A 20,076-nucleotide genomic window follows, 5' to 3' on the forward strand; every position below is an offset into this window, starting at 1 on the left:
ATAATAATAATGAATAATAAAACATAATTTTCGAAAAAATAAAATAAAATAATGGAAATTGTAAATTACCTTTTAATATGAGCATTTCTATAAATGTGTTTTTATGTTTTTCTCTAAAGTTATTTAAAGCCAGGCTTTTATTTTATTTGTTATATATTAAGGAGACCGATATTTAGTGCTTTTATTTTGAAGGCGTCTCACCGAGACCTTGTAAACATCCGGCGCTTCAGACTTTAACGGTAAAGTTTAACGGCAGTAGAAAGTGTGTCTGAAAGACTAAACTAGTGTCAGGAATGCTAAAGTGGAGCCTAACTGACACAAAAAGAACCTGCTGATCAGGATTTGTTTTCTTTGCAAATCTTATGCCGTATTTATGTCCAGCTTGAGTTTGGTTGCCATGGTTACTCATGTATTGCGGTTAACGGTAGCCGAGCAGCAATTTAAATGAAACTTATATGAATGTAGAAAGACTAACTCTATTTTATTTTATTGGATTCCTTTATAGCTCTTATGGTGTGTTTGCAGTGTATTTACATCCAAGGAATAAAAACATTGTGAACCATCAGTTTGAGAGTTCAACCATCATCAGTCGGGGATTCTACAGAAATTATTTTTTCTCTCTGAAAATATTCGAAATGTCGAGAAAAAAGTCGAAAAGTTAATGTTGAATTAACTAATTATTAATTATTATTAATTATTGATAAATAATTATTAATGTTGAAGTACAATTTCGAGAAAAAAAGTCAAAATGTCGAGAATATTGTTGAAGTATACTTCGAGAAAAAAGTCGAAATGCCAAGAAAAAAGTAAATGTCAACTTTTTTCTCAATTGTATTTCAACATTAATCTTGACATTACGACTTTTTTTTCGAAGTGCACAATAAAAAAAATCTTCCACTCTCAAATTTTTCTTCTCTTGCATGGCCCTAATACTCTTCCATACTGTACTAACTGCACTGAGTTGTCAATATTAAGAGGCTGTTGACTTAAAAGAATTATAATAATTTACATTGTGACAAGCAAAATAAACAGATAATTTTGGGGAAAAAAATCTCTCTTTATGCAGATAACCCAAACCGAACCGAAGCGTGGGCTACATGAACCGTTGCATCCCTAGTAGAAATGTGTTTCAGGGATGTAATCTGTTGTCAGGATGATTGATGTGAGTGAGATGTGTAACGATGCTGTCCTCCTCCACAGACAAAGCTATGACATCAGTATTGTAGCCCAGGTGGACCAGACAGGATCAAAGTCCAGCAACCTCCTGGACTTGAAGAATCCCTTTTTCAGGTGAGTTACTCCCTGAACGGAAGAGACTCTGCTCCGCTCACCGCTCCCATGCCGCGTGGTAGGAGCAGCGCTCGTGTTCTCCGCCTTACGTCTGTGTGCATGTGTTTGCAGGTACACAGGCACCACCCCCAACCCCCCTCCCGGCTCACACTACACCTCCCCATCCGAGAACATGTGGAACACGGGGGCGGCCTACAACATGAATCAGGGGATGGCTGTATCAGGTGAACACACAGAAACACCGCTGGGGCTGTTGTTAGGGGGAAGTCGGCTTTAACCCACCAAGCAGAAAAGCTTCCTCCAACTGGGAGTGTAGCACCCTATAATGTAATAATTTCCTGAAAATGTAATAACATTTGCACTTAAAGGGAAAGTTCGGTTTTTTACAACCTGGACCTTATTTCTGGCATTTTTTATGGTCGTATACTCACCCAGGCAAGTTTGGTGTCATTTGGAGTCCTTCGGAAGATATTAAGGGGTTTTTTGCGAGCCGCTTCTCCATATAACGGTAGTGAACGGGGCACAGCGGGACACAATCAATCAATCAATCAATCAATCTTTTTATTTAGACTCAGGTCCATTAAAAAAGACAAACAAACATACAACAATATTTAAAAAAGACAGTCATACCAGTGTTTCCACATAGCAGACTGGTATCTTACAGCACTGAGGACTGGGTTGGTTAACATCATAATAATGGCATTACAAGAGCTATTAAGTCGACATATGAATTTGAACATCAATCGCCTCAAAAGTGCATGAAAAGTGATAACTTGTACTTTACAAAAGAGTTCACTTGCAGTAGACCATCTTGGTTTCCCAAGCAAAATACGCAGACAATCGTTGTACGCAACCTGTACGCAACACAGACGATGCAGCGTCTAAATAACACATTATTGCAGCGAAACTCGTTCATTTCTTTTATGAATCACTAGATCTGCTTCCTCTCATTCCTACTCATGACGTCATCTCTGTGCGCGCACTCTGTCCTCCGTTCAGTGAGCTCTTCAGCCGTATACTCTGGCTCAAAACGGTAAGGACGTCCATCATATTCAAAGTCGTCGTCCACAACCTCAGAATTTGATATATTGAAATATTCAGACATGTTTCAAATAACTAACAGTAAACTAACAGTAGTGAACTCCAGCTGTACACAGAGCTGCGTCGTGGATGCGCGCACAGAGATGACGTCATGAGTTCAGAGGTCTTGTTTACAAACTGATTTATTTGTTACACACACAGCCCCGGACGTAGACAACAGGTCCTGGAAGCAGATCTAGTGATTCATAAAAGAAATGAACGAGTTTCGCGGCAATCATGTGTTATTTAGACGCTGCATCGTCTGTGTCCCGCTGTGCCCCGTTCACTACCGTTATATGGAGAAGCGGCTCGCAAAAAAACCCCTAATATCTTCCGAAGGACTCCAAATGACACCAAACTTGCCTGGGTGAGTATACGACCATAAAAAATGCCAGAAATAAGGTCCAGGTTGTAAAAAACCGAACTTTCCCTTTAACTCATTCGAAAATGTAATAAAATCCAATAATGTAATAACTTCACCAATAATGTAATAAAATATCGATAATGTAATACCTTATTACATTATTTGGAATGTATTACACTTTTTTACTTTTTTTTTTTCCAAAACTGATAATGTAATACTTGACAAATAATGTAATATATATGTTCATTTTCAGTCCAGAATTTTACATTTTGTGTTTTAAGCATCTAAGAATGTTATATACACTGGATTTGAAACACCAGAATGACTATTGGGTTAAATCGCAGACTTTGAGTTCCATGTAATAAATTCCCAATAATGTAATAAGATATTACATTATCGGTAAAAATTTTATTACAATATCAGTCAGGATATTTTATTACATTATTGGTGAAGTTATTACATTATTGGGTTTTATTACATTTTCAGGCGTTATTACATTTTCAGGAAATTATTACATTATAGGGTGCTACAGGGAGCCTGGCGTTATCGCTCAATTCACTTTCCAAACACTTTCCAGAAGTTCGGAGAGACTTCAGGCAAACCCACACTAGTGGCACTTTTATACTAGTACCTACTCAGCCCGACTCGGCTCATCTTGCCCTTGTTTACTTTCGATACCCAGATCAGAAGTAGGAGGTTGGAGTGAAGCTGCTGTGACGTATTTGATTGTGTATCTAAATGAAGAAGCTTCAAGAGACAACGCTTTTTAATTTTTTTTAGTTTGTCTCTGCCCTGCTGAAAAGTCAGCTGGAGCCGTGAGCAGCTATGAAGAGACAGATCGCCTGGTGGATCTGGTCGTTCCTTATCTCCGTCTAGATCCCTTTTTAATTCTCTCCTCAGCACCAGGTTTATGAACATCTGCACCTCAAAGTTGGATCATCAAACAGACTTTTGCTGCCGTTGTTGGTGGAATAAAATGAACAAGAATCCGTCAGAGTCTCTTTCTCCGATTTCCTCCTCCTGACTCAGACGTCTGACTCCAACCCGCCGACCAATCGGTGTCCTGTAGTGTGATGATGTCAGATACAGCCGACTCAGCAGCTTAGAACCTCTGCAGAATAGTTGCAGAAAAAGTATCTACTCGGCACGTTAGACCCCTAGTGGAAAAGCGCAAAGGCGAGTTGAGTCGGGCTGAGTAGGTTCTAGTGGAAAAGCGCCATAGGAAGCGTCCTGGCACAACAGCACAGCGAGGAGGCAAACGGAGAGGAAAAGGCTTTTCTTTACTCAGATTTATTCAGCTCTCCAGCAGGTCGCTTTATGCAAATATTTCATTTTAAAGTTCACTCCTTCATGTGTGCTCAGAACATGCACATGCATGTTAAACTCTGCAGCAACTCCCACGTTTTAGCGGGATAAAGGGAGGCCAAGAGTGCTGTCGTTTGCAAATCTCACAATAGAACTGAAAGCATTTATGTTTAAACCTGGCAAATGTTCCACCTCCAGTAAAAATTCTCATAATTTGATTGCAGCAGCACATCTGAAAGAGTTGGTCCGTAAAGTGGGAACATGTCTCACTTCTCTGTCCACTGTCCTGAAACCGGACCGTATGGATGTGCTGATCAGTTCAGCTCCCGGGTCCAAGTCCAGGACAGTTGGTTTTGAGTACCTGACGATACCGAGTCCTGATCTAATACTTGTGAAATACTTAAAAAGATAAATACAGGACTGTCTCAGAAAATTTGAATATTGTGTTAAGTTCTTTATTTTCTTTAATGCAATTAAAAAAACTAAAATGTCATACATTTTGGATTCATTACAAATAGGAGTATTCATTGATCTCAAAAAAGCATTTGACACAATTAACCATAACATACTGTTCAATAAACTGGAAAAATATGGGATAAGGGGACTGGTATTAGACTGGGTAAAAAGTTATTTGAAAGGACGGCAACAGTTTGTAAGGTTGGGTAATCACTGCTCTGGATTTCTGGACATTGTTTGTGGTGTCCCACAGGGGTCAGTATTGGGCCCCAAATTGTTTATCCTGTATATTAATGACATTTGTAAAGTATCTAGGTGGTTAAAATTGGTCAATTTCGCAGATGACACCAATATTTTTTATTCGGGTGAAAACATTAAACAAGTGGAAACAGTTATAAACAAGGAAATGAAAAAACTAAAAATATGGTTTGACTGGAATAAATTATCATTAAATGTAAGTAAGACCAAGTTTATGTTATTTGGCAAATGCACAGTAAACACAAAGGTGCAAATAGAAATAGATGGGATTGAAATTGAAAGGGTGCACGAAAACAAATTTCTTGGGGTTACAGTAGATGACAGACTGAGTTGGAAACCACACATCAAACATGTACAGTCCAAAGTTTCAAAAAGCATTGCAGTCATACACAAAGCAAAACAACTACTGGATCACAATTCACTTCGCACACTTTACTGTTCACTGGTCTTGCCATATTTACATTACTGTGCTGAGATTTGGGGAAATAATTACAAAACTTCATTACAGTCACTTACCATCCTACAGAAAAGAGCAATAAGGACTATTCATAAGGTCAAATACTTGGAACACACAAATCCACTTTTTATACAATCAAAATTACTGAAATTCACTGACATCATATCTTACCAAACAGCAATCATCATGTATAAAGCAAAAAACAGACAATTACCAGAAAATATCCAAAATGTATTTAGGAATCGGGAGGGAGGGTATCAGTTAAGAGGGAAACATAACTTCAAAATCTTAAACATACGAACAACCTTGAAAGGTTTCTGTATATCTATTACCGGTGTCAAGCTATGGAACAACCTAAGTGAGGAACTCAAACAAAGTCCAAACATCCAACAGTTCAAGAAAATGTACAAAAATATGTTGTTTAAAGGGTACGAAGGATAAAGTTCATGTATGATTATTGTTTATTATCATTCATTTGATATGGCATGTTGATGAGAGGCAGAGAAGCCTGTGTGTGTGTGTATGTATGTGTGGGTATATATATGTGTATATGTATATGTGTGCATGTATGTGTAGGTATGTTTAGGTATGTGTGTATGTGTATATATGGATACAGTATCTAGACTATGTATGTGTATATGTATGTGTGTATGTATATACAGTGTATATGTGTATGTATATATATATATAATATATATATATTTTTTTATTTTAGACAAAGGGGTGAGAGCTAATAAGCTATGCTTCTTCTCACTCCTTTTCGAATATGTCATTTATTTTAGGTTTTTCTATGCTTTATTATTTTGCTTCCTGGCATATTCGGAATAAACAGTACAAACAAAAAACAAATCAACTGAAATATTGCAAGCCTTTTATTATTTTAATATTGCTGATTATGGTTTACAGCTTAAGATTCCTAGAATATTCTTATTTTTTGAGATAGGATATTTGAGTTTTCTTAAGCTGTAAGCATGATCAGCAATATTAAAATAATAAAAGGCTTGCAATATTTCAGTTGATTTGTATTGAATCCAGAATGTATGACATTTTTGTTTTTGTAATTGCATTACAGAAAATCACAATATTCAAATTTTCTGAGACAGTCCAGTAAATAAAAAAGGGAGCTCTTATGTCAATCACAGAAAATTCCCAAATTCCAAACAGTAGGAGTGGTTTTAGCGCTGTAGACCGGTGCTAAAAGGAGCCGCTTCAAGTTCCCTCCGTGTTCCTCAGCTGCTACTGCTGCTGCTTTTGGTTGACGGTTACGCCCACTCCCCGCCTGACATGAACTGTTATTAACGGGGAAAACGGAGGACACACATAAATGAATAATGTCATTTAGTGAAATAAAAACGGAAAAAAATCTGACGTGATGCGATCGGGACCTCACGACCGGACCATATGTAAAAGGCTTTCAGCACCCGTTTTAGGCTGCTTTCAGACCTGTGGCCTGTTTGTTTTGTTCTGATTCAGGGGCTAAATCGATACAGTTGTTTCATTTGTGGCGTTTGTGTTCACAAGGCAACCGTCTGTAGCGGTTCAAAGCTGTTAACAAATGCCATGAACCAACTGTTCTCTGATTGGTCAGAAATGAACGCGGAAGGAGTTTCCTCTTCCGTACCCCAGGAAAAACAACAATGGTTATAAACCCTTTCACATCGAGGGCGCAAAGCGCAGACCGCCGCCGGCGATCACATTCATGGAGTATGTGCTACCGCGGCGCAAAAGTGGACCGCTCTGCCGCACGAGAGGACGCCTGCCGCGGTGGCTGCGCCGCGCCTGCCTGCCTGAATTGAAAATTTTTTTAATTTCACCGTGCCGCGCTGTGACGACATCTCTGCACGTCCAATAGGAGAGAAGGGAGAAGGTTGTGTCCAATAGGAGAGAAGGTGGTGGAGACTCTGCGCCGACTCTGCTCCCTACCCGGCGGTGGGCGCGGTGCAAACCGCGCTCTATGTGAAAGCAGCTTATGAGTGAGTTGTGTGGGTTGCTGTGTGGATTCTGTTCTCACTGCAAACGAACCGCTCCAGGTCTGGAATGGAAGCGAGCCGAGAACCAAACCCTAACCTTTCCTAGGATCTCGACTCGCTTGTTTTGTCCCGCATCCGAGCCGTTGCTGTGTTCCCATGTACCAAACCAACCGATCTTTTTTTTTTTTTAAATTGTTTCTTTATTTGGAAAGGACAATAAATAAAACGATACAGCAACACTCAATCATATGAAAATGAATGTCCTTCCGGTTTTGCTAGTTTAAGTCACAAAAATTAACGTTTACATGAACTATGAACAGAAAGGAGGTCACCTGCCGCTGCTGTGTTGAACCAAACATAAAACCCAGTCGAGGTCAAAACAATGAATTACATATTACCAGTGAAATCAAACAAAATCTGCTCTCATGGGGGTGATAAATACAATCCAGTTATTCCAAATCTTATAGAACATGTCCCGTTGTGCTTTTAGTTGGAAGGTCAGCTTTTCCATCCTGAAAATCTCTAAGGTGATACCGATCCAGTCTTCTAGAGTAGGTGGGGTCGGAGTTAACCATCTCCTGGTTATTGCTTTCTTACTCGCCACCAAGAGCAATTGCAGCAATTTTATCTCTCGCCTACATTCCAAAACAGTAACATGACCTAGATATAACACGTCAAAACTCAGAGGAAACTGAATGTTAAAAACTGTGCTTACTGAAGCCTGAATACCCCTCCAGAACACCTTCAGCTTGGGGCAGTCCCAAAAAATGTGATAGTGGTTAGCCATAGTCGAGCCACATTGTCTCCAACATGGCAAATTTGCCCCTTTGTATTTCTCCTGGTACGGTGTCTTGAAATATCTAATGATATTCTTCCAACAGTGCTCTCTCCAGTCCATGGAGCTAGATGTTGTCCATTGGAAGGACCAGATATTGCTCCAAGTCTCCTCAGAAATGTCAATCCTTGCTTCCCTTTCCCATTTAGCTTTGATGTAAAGAGTGTCGCTATTATTGGCATGGGATATAGCTGTGTACAGCTTGGAGATGGAGTTGGCTGGAGTCATTGTCATGGCATTTTTCAAAATGTGGTAAAATTCTAATTCGACATCTGAGAGACCTGTCATTTTACATTCACGATCAATATAAGATCGTAGTTGCAGATATCTATGGAAATCATTTCGTTGTAAGCCATGTTTATCCTGTAAAACCTCAAAGCTGAATACAGTGTTCTTATGAGTGAGTGAAAGAAATGTTGTAAAACCATACATTGTCCACGATTTGAAGCTAGAATCATGCCTGTTGGGGGAAAAATCAGAATCAAACGCAAACCATCTGAACATTCTCAACATTCTATGTATATTGCTCATATTAATCACCTTCTGCCAGACTTGAAACGTGTGGTTCAGCCATGGGTTCCCCAGCTTTTGTAACTGACACATTATACCCTCATCCGCCAACACAGCTTGAATGGGGAATGGATCTACTAGATTGGACTCCAGCTCCTTCCACTTAGCCGCATATGTTCCATTACTCCAATATAGTAGAGGAGCTATTTGAGCAGCATAATAATAATTCTTTAGACAAGGGAGACCCATCCCCCCAGAATCCTTGTGAAGTTGAAGGGTGGCATATTTAATTCTCGGTTTCCGGCCCTGCCAAACAAATCTGGAGATCCATTTATCCCATTCCCTAAACTGAGTTTCACTCACCTCTACAGGCAAGTTCCTAAACAAGTAAAGTAGTCGGGGGAGTACACTCATTTTTACTGCGCTTATTCTTGAGCTAAGGCTCAGAAAGGGCACCAGATTCCATCTATGCAGATCTGCTTTTATTTTCGAGGATATTGGTACATAGTTTGCCCGGAAGAGTCCTGAAAGATCCTTAGTTAAGTGTACACCTAGATATTTAATGATCTCATTTTTCCAATTTACCTTAAATTTCCTACGTAAAGTCGCAGGGACTATATAGTTTAATGTCATCACCTGAGTTTTTGAAATATTAACTTTGTAGCCAGATAATTTACCAAAATCAGACAACGTGGACATTAATTCATTAAATGAACCTTCTGGCTCCCCCAGGCAGACCAGCACGTCATCTGCAAACATTGCCACCTTGTGTTCAACTCCTGACATTACAATACCCTTGATATTTACATTTTGTCTTATTGACTGGCCTAATACTTCTATGAACAGATCAAAAAGGAGCGGCGAAATTGCACAACCCTGTCTACACCCCCGATACAAGTTGAAAGACCCAGATAGATCTCCATTGACTTTGATACGGGCTGAGGGTTTATCATATAGCGCCTGAATCACTCTGATAAACTTATCATGGAAACCAAACTTTCTCATGGTTTTGTACAAGAAAGCCCAAATTACGGAGTCAAAAGCTTTCTGCGCATCCAAACTCCCTATAATAGCTTGAATTTTGTCCTCTTGTATTTTTCCTAGGATATGTAATATTCTTCTGATGTTGTCTGATGTTTGTCTATGATGAATAAAGCCAGTCTGATCTAGATTGACTAGTTCAGGCAGCAGCGTCTCCAATCTACGAGCAAAAATAGAGGTGAATAATTTATAATCCAGATTGAGGACACTAATTGGGCGATAATTTCCGCATTCCTGTCTATCCTTCCCCTCTTTCGGGATAACAGAAATGGTTGCCTCCCTCCAGGAGGGCGGGATTATTCCCTCCTGCAGGACAAAATTAAATGTCTTTTGAAGCAATGGGACTAATTCTGTCCTTAGGTTACGATACCAATGAGAATTGTACCCATCTGGCCCGACTGCTTTTCCTGATTTTAGCCTGTTGATGGCTGTATTAATTTCCTCTGCTGAGATTGGTTTTATTAAATCCTCATTTTGGGGGTCCAGGAGTGAGGGTAAATCTAAAGAGTTAAGAAAAACATCGATGGTGTTCTCCTCAGACACGTTAGGCTGTGAGTATAAATCCCTGTAAAAAGCCTCAAAACATTCCTGAATCTTCTCAATTTTTGTTTCCAACATCATAGTTTTAGGGTTCTTAATCTTATATATTGCGCTTTCCTCCTGTTGTTTGCGCAATTTATAGGCCAGGTATTTCGCCGATTTTCCTCCTATCTCATAATATCTCTGTCTTAAAAAGATTAAATTCTTTTGGGCCTCTTGCGTGTAAATGTCGTCGATTTCACCCTGTAATTTCCTAATTTCCTGTTTTATAGTGGGGTTCGGATTGTTGATATCTTCCCGCTGTTTCAGCTTCAGATTTACCTGTAAGTCTTTTAGTTTTTGTCCTTTAATTCTCTTCAGGTAAGAGGAAGTAGAGATCAGTTTACCTCTCATTACCGCTTTGAGCGTGTCCCATAGGATGGCTGGTGACACGTCCCCTGTGTCGTTAATTTCTAGAAATTCTTTAATGTTTTCCTTAATTTTGGATACTATGGTCGGGTCATTAAGTATGTGCGAATTAAGTTTCCACAATGTGTTGCGTGATTTCCTAGCCACATGTATTGATATAGAGACGGGACTGTGATCAGATAAATCCCTCGTTAGTACCTCACATCCTTTTATCTTAAATCTGTCCACATTAAACATAAAAAAATAGTCCAGCCTTGCATAGACTTTAAATGAGCCTGAGTAGTGTGTATAACCAACCGATCTTTAAGGCTGAGTTATGGTTCTGCGTCAAAACGACGCCGTGCCTACAGCGTAGGGTACGCGTCGACGCGTACCCTACGCCGTAGCCCACACCGTCACTGGCAACGCATTTTCCGGTTTCCGGTTAGAAGCAGTCGTGAACTTTCAGCGCTCTTTTCTTCGTGTGTGTGATTTCTTTTTTTTGTTTTTTTGCACAATAGTTGTCCTTATCTCTTTGATTCACTGTGACCGGAAAAAGTCGGATAAACCATGCAGGAAAAGATCGCTGACTAGCGGTCGCGGGGGGAACTGCACCGTGGCGAAATGGAGTGACAGGAAGTCTGAAGGTTCACAACGGCGTCACGGTGACAGCGTAGGCACGGCGTTGGTTTGACACATAACTATAATTCAGCCTTTAGGGGGAAACGCTCCCTGTTCCGGAACAACTGCTCCAAACCGGACAGGTGTGAAAGCACCCTTAAATATCCCCTCCAGCTCGTCTGTCTGTTCATGAACTACTGACATGGCTGTGACGATTCACATAGCATCTTCAAAGCAGCCAGAGTTAGTGCAGTATAGTTTTGTTGTTTTTAATGTCAGACCTTTTCCACAGGAGCTGATCATGTGATCAGTATGGTGGGGCTCGGGTCAGAGCAACCCTCTCCTCTCAGTGCAGGGTTTGAGACGTCTGCTGTCGATCAGTGTCACACAGTGTTAGGAAAACTTCAGACTGAAATCAGCTGTTTTTATTTGCTTGTTTTTCTTGTTTTTCAGGGATGCCTGCAGCTTATGACCTCAGCACCGTCATCGGCAGCGGCACGCCAGTGTCACACAACAACCTCATCCCCCTCGGTACGAGTCACCTTCACAGTTCATCAACACAATGACGTAGCTTTTTCAGTGTTTATGCCAGTGTTTCTGCCAGTTCTGCCAGCTTTACAGAACTGTGAGACCGAATATATTACAGCAACCATCTGCCCGAACTGGCTGTTGGTGTGAAATCAGGAACTAAATCGTTAGCCCAGGCGACTTACTAAGAGAGAAACACAACCTTTATTGACATACTTACATGAGTGAGGAGAACACAGTGCATCCAGCCCTAGGTATGAACTGCTGTGTGTCCTGAGTACTAACCAATAGCTGGTTCCAGCAGAACCAGTGAGGAGATCCTGATAACTGTAGGCACTGCATCCCAGGCTACTCCACGACCACCAGTAAACCTGCAGACTGAGAGACCAGAGCTCTGTGGGGATGATATAACATCTTTGAGATAAGAAGGAGCAGGCCTGTTAAGAGCTCCAGTTCAACAGGAAGCTAAGATTAGAGAAATCTGATCTCTCCTGCTAATCCTCATCAGAAATCTCAGCAAGGCCTTTTAGGATCAGCCGGAGGTTGTTCAGAGTTAATTTAGGTCGATAAGGAATTGCAATAGTCCAGTTCAAGTAACAAATGCAGGGACTAGGTTTTTTTTTTTTTTCCTCAAACACATCGTTCCTTATTTTTACAATAAAGAAACAGTTATCGAAACATGTTTAATGAGTGATTTAAAGGTCAAATTCTCTTTTAAAATGATTCCAAGATTCCTCACATTATGTAACAGGAATGCCATCCAGTGTTAATAAATGACTAAGCAGTGTATTTGTGAAGTACTCTGGTCCAAAGACAACCACCTGAGTCTGATCTGAGTTAGGAGCGTGAATCAGCAGCTATCCAGGCCTGTGTCACAGAGATTTGTGTGTACTTCAACTGACTGCTTTTCAACTGGATCTTAGGTCCAGTATACAGGTTATGATTTGCATAATGACTGAAGTTTTTACTGTTGTTTTACGAAAGTAATGTCCCAAGTACACAACCCTGAGAAACACCAGGACCACCTCTGGTTGATAAAATCATTTCCATTACGCTTTTCTTTCTTGATAGTTGGGTTTTGCGCTAATCTGGTAATGGTAAACGCAACGACCATTATAGACACCAGTCCACCATCTGAGGTCTAACTAGACCAGTATAGACACCAGTCCACCATCTGAGGTCTAGAGAGACCAGTATAGACACCAGTCAACCATCTGAAGCCTAACGAGACCATTATAGATACCAGTCCACCATCTGACCGCTCCCCCGCCTGACCGGGCCGTTACCCTGCCCCTCTCACTCCCACGCTGCAAGTTCCGGTGTTGTGCATTCAGAGATGCTCTTCGCCACCAGCAGAGGATGCTGCACCATGTACAAAAGAGAAAAAAAAAGAAAGGGGAGCTAGCACAAGAAACTACATGAGCGATGGACAAAAATGATAGCTATGAGATACAACGGTGCAGGTGGTGTCAGCCACCTTAACCCAGATTGGAAGTTGGTTCCATAGTAATGGTGCCTGATAGCAGAACGCCCGCCCTCCAAATCTACATTTAGATACTCTAGGAACTACGAGTAAACCTGCACTCTGAGAACGGAGAGCTCTGCCAGGAACATAAGGCACTATCAGGTCTTGCAAATAATGCGGAGCTAAGCCGTTTTGGGCTTTATACGCAAGTAATAAAATTCTAAATGGGATTCTCAATTTTACGGGTAGCCAATGGAGCGACGCTAACACTGGAGAGACGTGGACTCTCCTGCTGATTCCTGTCAGCACTCGGGCTGCTGCATTTTGGATCAGCTGGAGCCTATTCAGCAAATTACTTGGACATCCTGCTAACAACACATTACAGTAATCTAGTCTAGAAGATACAAACGCATGAACTAGTTTTTCTGCATCACTCTGCGAGAGGATTTTCCTAATCTTTTCAATATTATGGAGATGGAAAAATGCTATTTTACAAACCTGATTTAACATATGGTTTAAACGACAAATCCTTATCGAAAACAACACCAAGGTTTCTCACAGTTGCACTGGAAGCCATCGCAACACCATCTAATCCCTTCCTAAGATGCTCTGGACCAAGAATGATAACCTCTGTTTTATCTGAATTTAGAAGCAAGAAATTTCTGGACATCCAGTCCTTGATGTCCCTAAGACATGCCTGAAGTTTAACTAACGGTTCTGTTTCATCCGGCTTCATAGACAAATAGAGCTGCGTATCATCAGCATAGCAATGAAAGTGTATGCCGTGATTCTGGATTATACTTCCCAATGGCTGCATGTATAAACGGAACAAGATTGGCCCTAGCACTGAACCCTGCGGAACACCATAACAGACCCTTGACTGTTCTGAAGAAACTTCATGTACATGAACAAACTGGAACCTGTCAGATAGATATGATTTAAACCAACATAGAGCTGTCCCTTTAATCCCAACAACATACTCCATGATCTACAGTGTCAAAAGCAGCACTGAGGTCCAGTAGAACCAGTATGGACACCAATGCCTTATCTGAGGCCATAAGAAGGTCATTCGTGACTCGAACCAGTACAGTCTCTGTGCTATGAGTATATAGGCACCAGTCCACCATCTGAGGTCTAACGAGACCAATATAGACACCAGTCCACCATCTGAGGTCTAACGAGACCAGTATAGACACCAGTCCACGATCTGAGGCCACAAGGAGATCATTGGGTTGATATTCCATATAAATCCAATGGAACCACTCTAGAACCTCCCTGGTACCTTGTTACGACCACCAGTGAGCTGAAATCAGTTGGAGACTGTTGTTGACTGCTGTCTCCTCTGATTGGTCACAGTGAACACGGGGATCGTAAACCACACCCACTCCAGGATGGGCTCCATCATGAGCACAGGAATCGTCCAGGGTAAGTCCACTGCAGTCGAGCCAGTTGACCCGTTTCCAATGCTATCAGTCCACTGAATAGGAATTTATCATGTGTAATCAGAGCCTTGAATGGTGTGACTAGATGGGATACTGTCTACCCGGTAGATTTTTGTCATTATTCTTTGGGTTGAAAATGGCTTTCTCAAGCAAGAAGGTCCTGGGTTCGATTCCCACCGGGGACGCTGTGGGCGCTGAAGTGAGTGTTAGTTCCCCCATGACTTCAGCACCCTGGGTGGGGTTGGAGAAAGGATCTTTCTGTGTGGAGTTTGCATGTTCTCCCCGTGTTTTTGTATTCCCTCACAAAAACATGCACACAGTCCTGGGCTATAATTTGGGGTTAAGGTTTAGGTCTACTGAGCTTTGGTTTTGTTTTCAATAGCAGTAGCTGGATTAAAATACATAAAGAAAGCCATTATGAACCCAAAGAATAATGACAAAAATCTACCGGGTAGACAGTATCCCATCTACTCACACCATTCAAGGATAAATTCCTATTCAGTGGACTGATAGCATTTGAAGCCGCTGGCCAGTTTCAGGTGAAAGCACAGGCGTTCCTGTAGTTCCTCGTTGGTCGGCCTTCCTGCTGCTCAGTTAAACCTCCGATGACCCAAAATGCAGCAGCACGTCTGGTCTTCGTGCTGCTAATTGCTCTGCACTGGCTTCCAGTTGCAGCATCAAGTTCAAAGCTCTGCTTCTGGCTACCAAACAATCACCCAAACGACTCCTGCCTACCTTCACTCCTTCATCCAGAGATACACTCCCTCTACCATCCCAGAGCTACACTCCCTCTACCATCACTCCTTCATCCCGAGCTACCCTCCCTCTCCACAGCTCCTCTCAGCCAGTGAAAGACGCCTGGTGCTTCCACCACAACGTGGTGTGAAATCAGTATCAGACTCTTCTCCTCCGTCGTTTCCCGATGGTGGAACGACCTACCAAACGGTCAGATCTGCAGGGTCTGGACCTACTTTTAAGAGAAAGCCAAAGACTCAGTTCAATTCAATTCAATTTGATTTGTATAGCGTCTAATACAACAGATGTTGTCTCTTGACGCTTTCCAGAGATCCAGAACATGAACATAAACCCCCGAGCAATTATTACATAAACAATGGCAGGTAAAGAGAAAAGAGAAAAGCCTTAAGCCAAACAGTGGCAAGAAAAACTGCCCTTAAGGAGGGAAGAAACCTGGACCAGGACCTGGATCATAAGGGGGGACCCTCCTGCCGAGGTCCAGACTGGGGGGTCGGGGAAGTCAGCAGCACACAGCAGGCAGGTGGAAGCAGCAGCGGGATGCCCAGAGGGGGGTGGGGGACCACAGGCAGGTGGAAGCAGCAACAGGATGACCAGAGGGGGGTGGGGGACCGCAGGCAGGTGGAAGGAGCAACAGGATGCCCAGAGGGGGGTGGGGGACTGCAGGCATGTGGAAGCAGCAACAGGATACCCAGAGGGGGGTGGGGGACCGCAGGCATGTGGAAGCAGCAGCAGGATGACCAGAGGGGGGTGGGGGACCGCAGGCAGGTGGAAGCAGCAACAGGATGACCAGATGGGGGTGGGGGACCGCAGGCAGGTGGAAGCAGCAACAGGATGACCAGAGGGGGGTTTGGGACCGCAGGCAGGTGGAAGCAGCAACAGGATGACCAGAGGGGGGTGGGGGACCGCAGGCAGGTGGAAGCAGCAACAGGATGACCAGAGGGGGGTGGGGGACCGCAGGCAGGTGGAAGCAGCAGTGGGATTCAGCTCTTTAAGGAGCACTTCTTCATCTAGTAAACTTCTTAGATTTGTCGTTAGCATGACTCAGCACTGAGAAAGCTGCACTTATGACAAGATGATATTATGGTGGTGTATCTTAAGACTTAGATTTGCTGTATAAAGGGACTGTTGTGTTGGGTGGGAAAACCCCTCACAGCAGTCTGACCAGCACTGATCCAGCTGGACCCTCATATGTGATTTCATGCTTGTGTTCTCTCAGATGTAAGTCGCTTTGGATAAAAGCGTCTGCTAAATGACAGTAGTAGTAGTAGTATTATTATTAGTAGAAGTAGTAAGTATTCCTTGTAACAACTTTGGTTCTCTCTCCCTGCAGGAGCCACCACCGGACAGTCGGGCCCCAGCAGCAGTGGTACTTACTACCCCGTCACGAACCAGTTCACCATGGGGGGCGCCGCCATCTCCATGGCTTCACCCATGGTCGTCCCCGGCAACACCATGCACTACGGCAGTTAAGATCAAGACCTCTCAAAGAGCTGTTTGCCCTCCCGCGCCCCGCATGATGAACTCCCCCCTCCTTTCCCCTTCCAAAAAAAAAAAAGAGAAGAAAATAGAAAAAACCCTGATGGACCCACCAACTGCAACCAAAACCAGTATACCAAAACTGATGCCATACTGGCGCTCCTCTCCCTCGTTCATCAACCTTTTTCTACTTCAGCCCATCACGACGTCAACGGTCGAACGCTCTCGTATCCGTCCAGGTCCTTGTCTCGCTGATGGGTCCCTCCCCAGGTTTACACGATCCTTCCTCAACCTTTTTTTTTTATTATTATTTTTGCCCCCGACCCTCCGAGTGTTTGTCCTTACCTGAGGATCAGCGCGTTGCTCGATACCAGCATCATTCCGTTCCCACGACAACCCCCACATTTCCGTACCCCACCCAAGACCTTCATCTGTACAGGAAATCCTCCTCATCTCCAGGCTGCTGCTTCCCCGTTTACATTGCTGATCCAGGTTTTTGACAACAGACTGATTCTTCAGACAAAAACTGCTCCTTCAGTTTTCCTGCTTAGTCCCAGTCGGCCTCGGAAATCTCCCGACAAGTTCACACGAGCAATCGAGTTTTGGGAGAAAAAGACGCGCCGGTCACCTTCCATGCTGAGCCACGAGATAAATTGGAGCCGGAAGCGTCAGGAACCCCCGCCCAGTCTGAGCCAGACACACCGACAGGACCTGACCGCTCTTTAGGAATCCACATCTGCTGCTGCTGCTGCATAATAAACCAGAAGTTAGTCTGACTTTTTAAAGTTCCCTCAAAGTATTTTATCCTGGTGGTCACACTGGCCACTAAATTGAGTTGTTTGCAAAAATTCACCAACTCCGTTTTACGTATTTTATGAATTTGGCCACCTGGATCTAAATTGCTCCACCATGTTCACCGGTAATCACATGGTTATCAGATTTGGGGTGTATACCCTTCACAAACTCACAGATGACTTATTTTGACTTTACAATCTAAACTTTGAGGTGAAATGTTGTATTTAGGTGCAGTTCTTGACTTGCAGCAGCAGGGGGCAGCGTCTCCTTTTTAACGGCTCTGAAAGGAGCTTTGTATAAGAAATGTTTTCCTGCCCCGTGGCAGTTTGACGGGTCTTTAAATCCATAATGTTGATGGTAAATGAGTGCTCTTCTGATTGTTTTGCAGTTAACGTCCACAGCATGTTCTGATTCTCTCACTTTTTCCATTCTGGCCTCAGCTTGAGTCTGCTGCATGATGCGTTTTTTTGTGATCAGTTCTTGAGAGGAAAGTGATCCTAATTGTTATAAATCGCTTCCTCTCAAGATGGGCTTGTAAAATCCGTTTCAGGGATCTTTTTCTGAGCTTCAATTGTGCAACATTTAAAGTGTTCCTGGCATTGCTTGTACTCGTGTTTTCCTGTGTAAATTCTGTTTGTGTCATTGAGAAAGTGGCGACGTCCGTCACTCAGCTGCTGTTTCTGCGGATTGAAAACTGCTCGTCCTGAAGAAGACGCTGACGTCAGGTTGCTCGTGCTCAGCATGGAAGGTGACGCTCCGCCGGGGGCCGTCGCTGAAAGGAAAACCAACTCTGCTGTCCCAGTTGTCTTTGCGGGTTCTCGGCTGGGAGGACTTTGCCGTTTGGGAGGACTCGGCACTGCTTGAGAAGGGAGACTGGGAACGGGTGGGAACCAGTAGGAACCAGAGCAGCAGCAGGCAGCCCTCTGGCCGCCTGGGAGAGGAAGCCCAGCTGCTTTTTAAACCCTCCTTCTTTCCCGGAGTTCTTCCTGGAGACTGTTGTTTGATGTGAAGACGGAGCAGCTTCCTCCTTCACTTTACACAACCCAACGCCAACATATCATTTCTCCCGACACGGCTGCCGCCTGCATCCTGTTTTATCAGTAAAGGAAGGAAAGACTGACACTTTTATGCATCACTTTCAGTGTCACAACTGATGGAATTTGACTCTGCAAGCTTTAAGAGCTGAGGAAAACTGTTTGTAGGAACTTTTTGTTGTCTTGTTTTTGTTTTGTTTTTTCTTTTACACACACACACACATACACACGCACACACACACACACACACACACATTTTAAAGAGCAAATTAAATGTGGTGGAGGTGTTCCAACAGCCATCCTGGAATCACATGTAGTGCTTTAGTTTGTTCTTTGTGCAGCAGACTGGCCACGGCAGATGTTTCCCACGTAGCTCGCCGGGGGTCTTGTCTCCGTTGCCATGGCGTCGTGCTCTGTGTAGTCAATAGTGGCAACCGTGGACCAGTGTACCAGACTGTCCTGTGTGTGTTCAGCCTAATAAGGCCCTGTCCCAATCCCCCCCTAGTCCTACTTTTCATCCCTACCCCTAAATTTTGTGCGTTCCCGTGAGGGTAGTGGTGTCCCAATTCCTCTTTTCACCTAGGGGGAGTGGAGAAAACGAGGGTAGTGGCTATGAATCTGTCCCTACGGATCGAAGGATTTCCGATCCTCACTAGCTGAACTAGGGCCAGAAAAAATTCCCAGAATGCTTTTCGTCATTTGCGGACTGAATCAAAAAAAACAAAACATGGTGGACATTTCTTATTTTTTAGTGAATAAAATCAATATTTTGAGTTAGTTTCTGCATAAAAATGCGTTTTGATTACATTTCTAGCCAGAAATATATATTTTACTTTCATAATATTCACTCGGTGAATGTACATAATCACTCGTTTGCCCGTTGTTGTGAAGTCTTTTCAGACCTCGCCAGAATAAAGGCTGATTTATGGTTCCGCGTTACACCAACGCAGAGCCTACGCCGTAGGTTACGTGGTGACGCATGCCGTACGCCGTACCCTATGCCCTATGCCGTAGGATCTGCGTCGATTTAACGCAGAACCATAAATCAGCTCACGAGCCGGCAAGCAGTTTTGATTCCGAAATTTTCTGAGCAAATTTCTTAACAGGCGTAGCTGCAACTGTTAGATTTCATCTATTAAACCAACATTTATATTCCTAAAGGATTTATTTCAGCCAGCTGTAATTCTCCAGAGCTGTAGGTTTCTCCCCGGGACGACGGTGCAGGTTGACCCGGCCGTGAGCTGCTGCTGCTCCGAGCCGGCGGCTCTTATCTCCTAAAACATCAGATCAAATTTCTTAACAGTTTATTTGGATAAACTGAGCCCAGGTTGGGGATCTTAACGGTTACTTTTACGCCTGAAAAAATATTAAAACTTAATAAAGAGGCATATTAACAGCGCTACAGCTGAAATTAAAACAGCTTTTATCTCTGGGCTTCCTGATATGGTGTGACGTATGTGCAAACG

The 20,076-nt window shown here is 43.0% G+C and overlaps 1 protein-coding gene across 2 annotated transcripts in view; it reads left to right on the top strand.

Annotated features, from left to right (window-relative positions):
* carm1 (coactivator-associated arginine methyltransferase 1) overlaps positions 1-16,870 on the top strand; it is a 37,852-nt gene extending 20,982 nt beyond the window's left edge. The window contains exons 12-16 of one of the 2 annotated variants that reach the window (XM_061712879.1): positions 1,201-1,290; positions 1,402-1,514; positions 11,568-11,645; positions 14,464-14,532; positions 16,636-16,870. In XM_061712879.1, coding sequence (XP_061568863.1) covers positions 1,201-1,290; positions 1,402-1,514; positions 11,568-11,645; positions 14,464-14,532; positions 16,636-16,775 — 490 coding nt within the window. In that variant the 3' untranslated portion in view covers positions 16,776-16,870. The remainder of the gene's footprint in view (positions 1-1,200; positions 1,291-1,401; positions 1,515-11,567; positions 11,646-14,463; positions 14,533-16,635) is intronic. The other variant, XM_061712880.1, reaches the window with a different exon arrangement.
* The last annotated feature ends 3,206 nt before the right edge of the window (positions 16,871-20,076 follow it).

The sequence above is a fragment of the Cololabis saira genome, chromosome 21 (assembly GCF_033807715.1).
Source record: "Cololabis saira isolate AMF1-May2022 chromosome 21, fColSai1.1, whole genome shotgun sequence".
In the NCBI taxonomy this organism is placed as follows: Eukaryota; Metazoa; Chordata; class Actinopteri; order Beloniformes; family Belonidae; genus Cololabis; species Cololabis saira.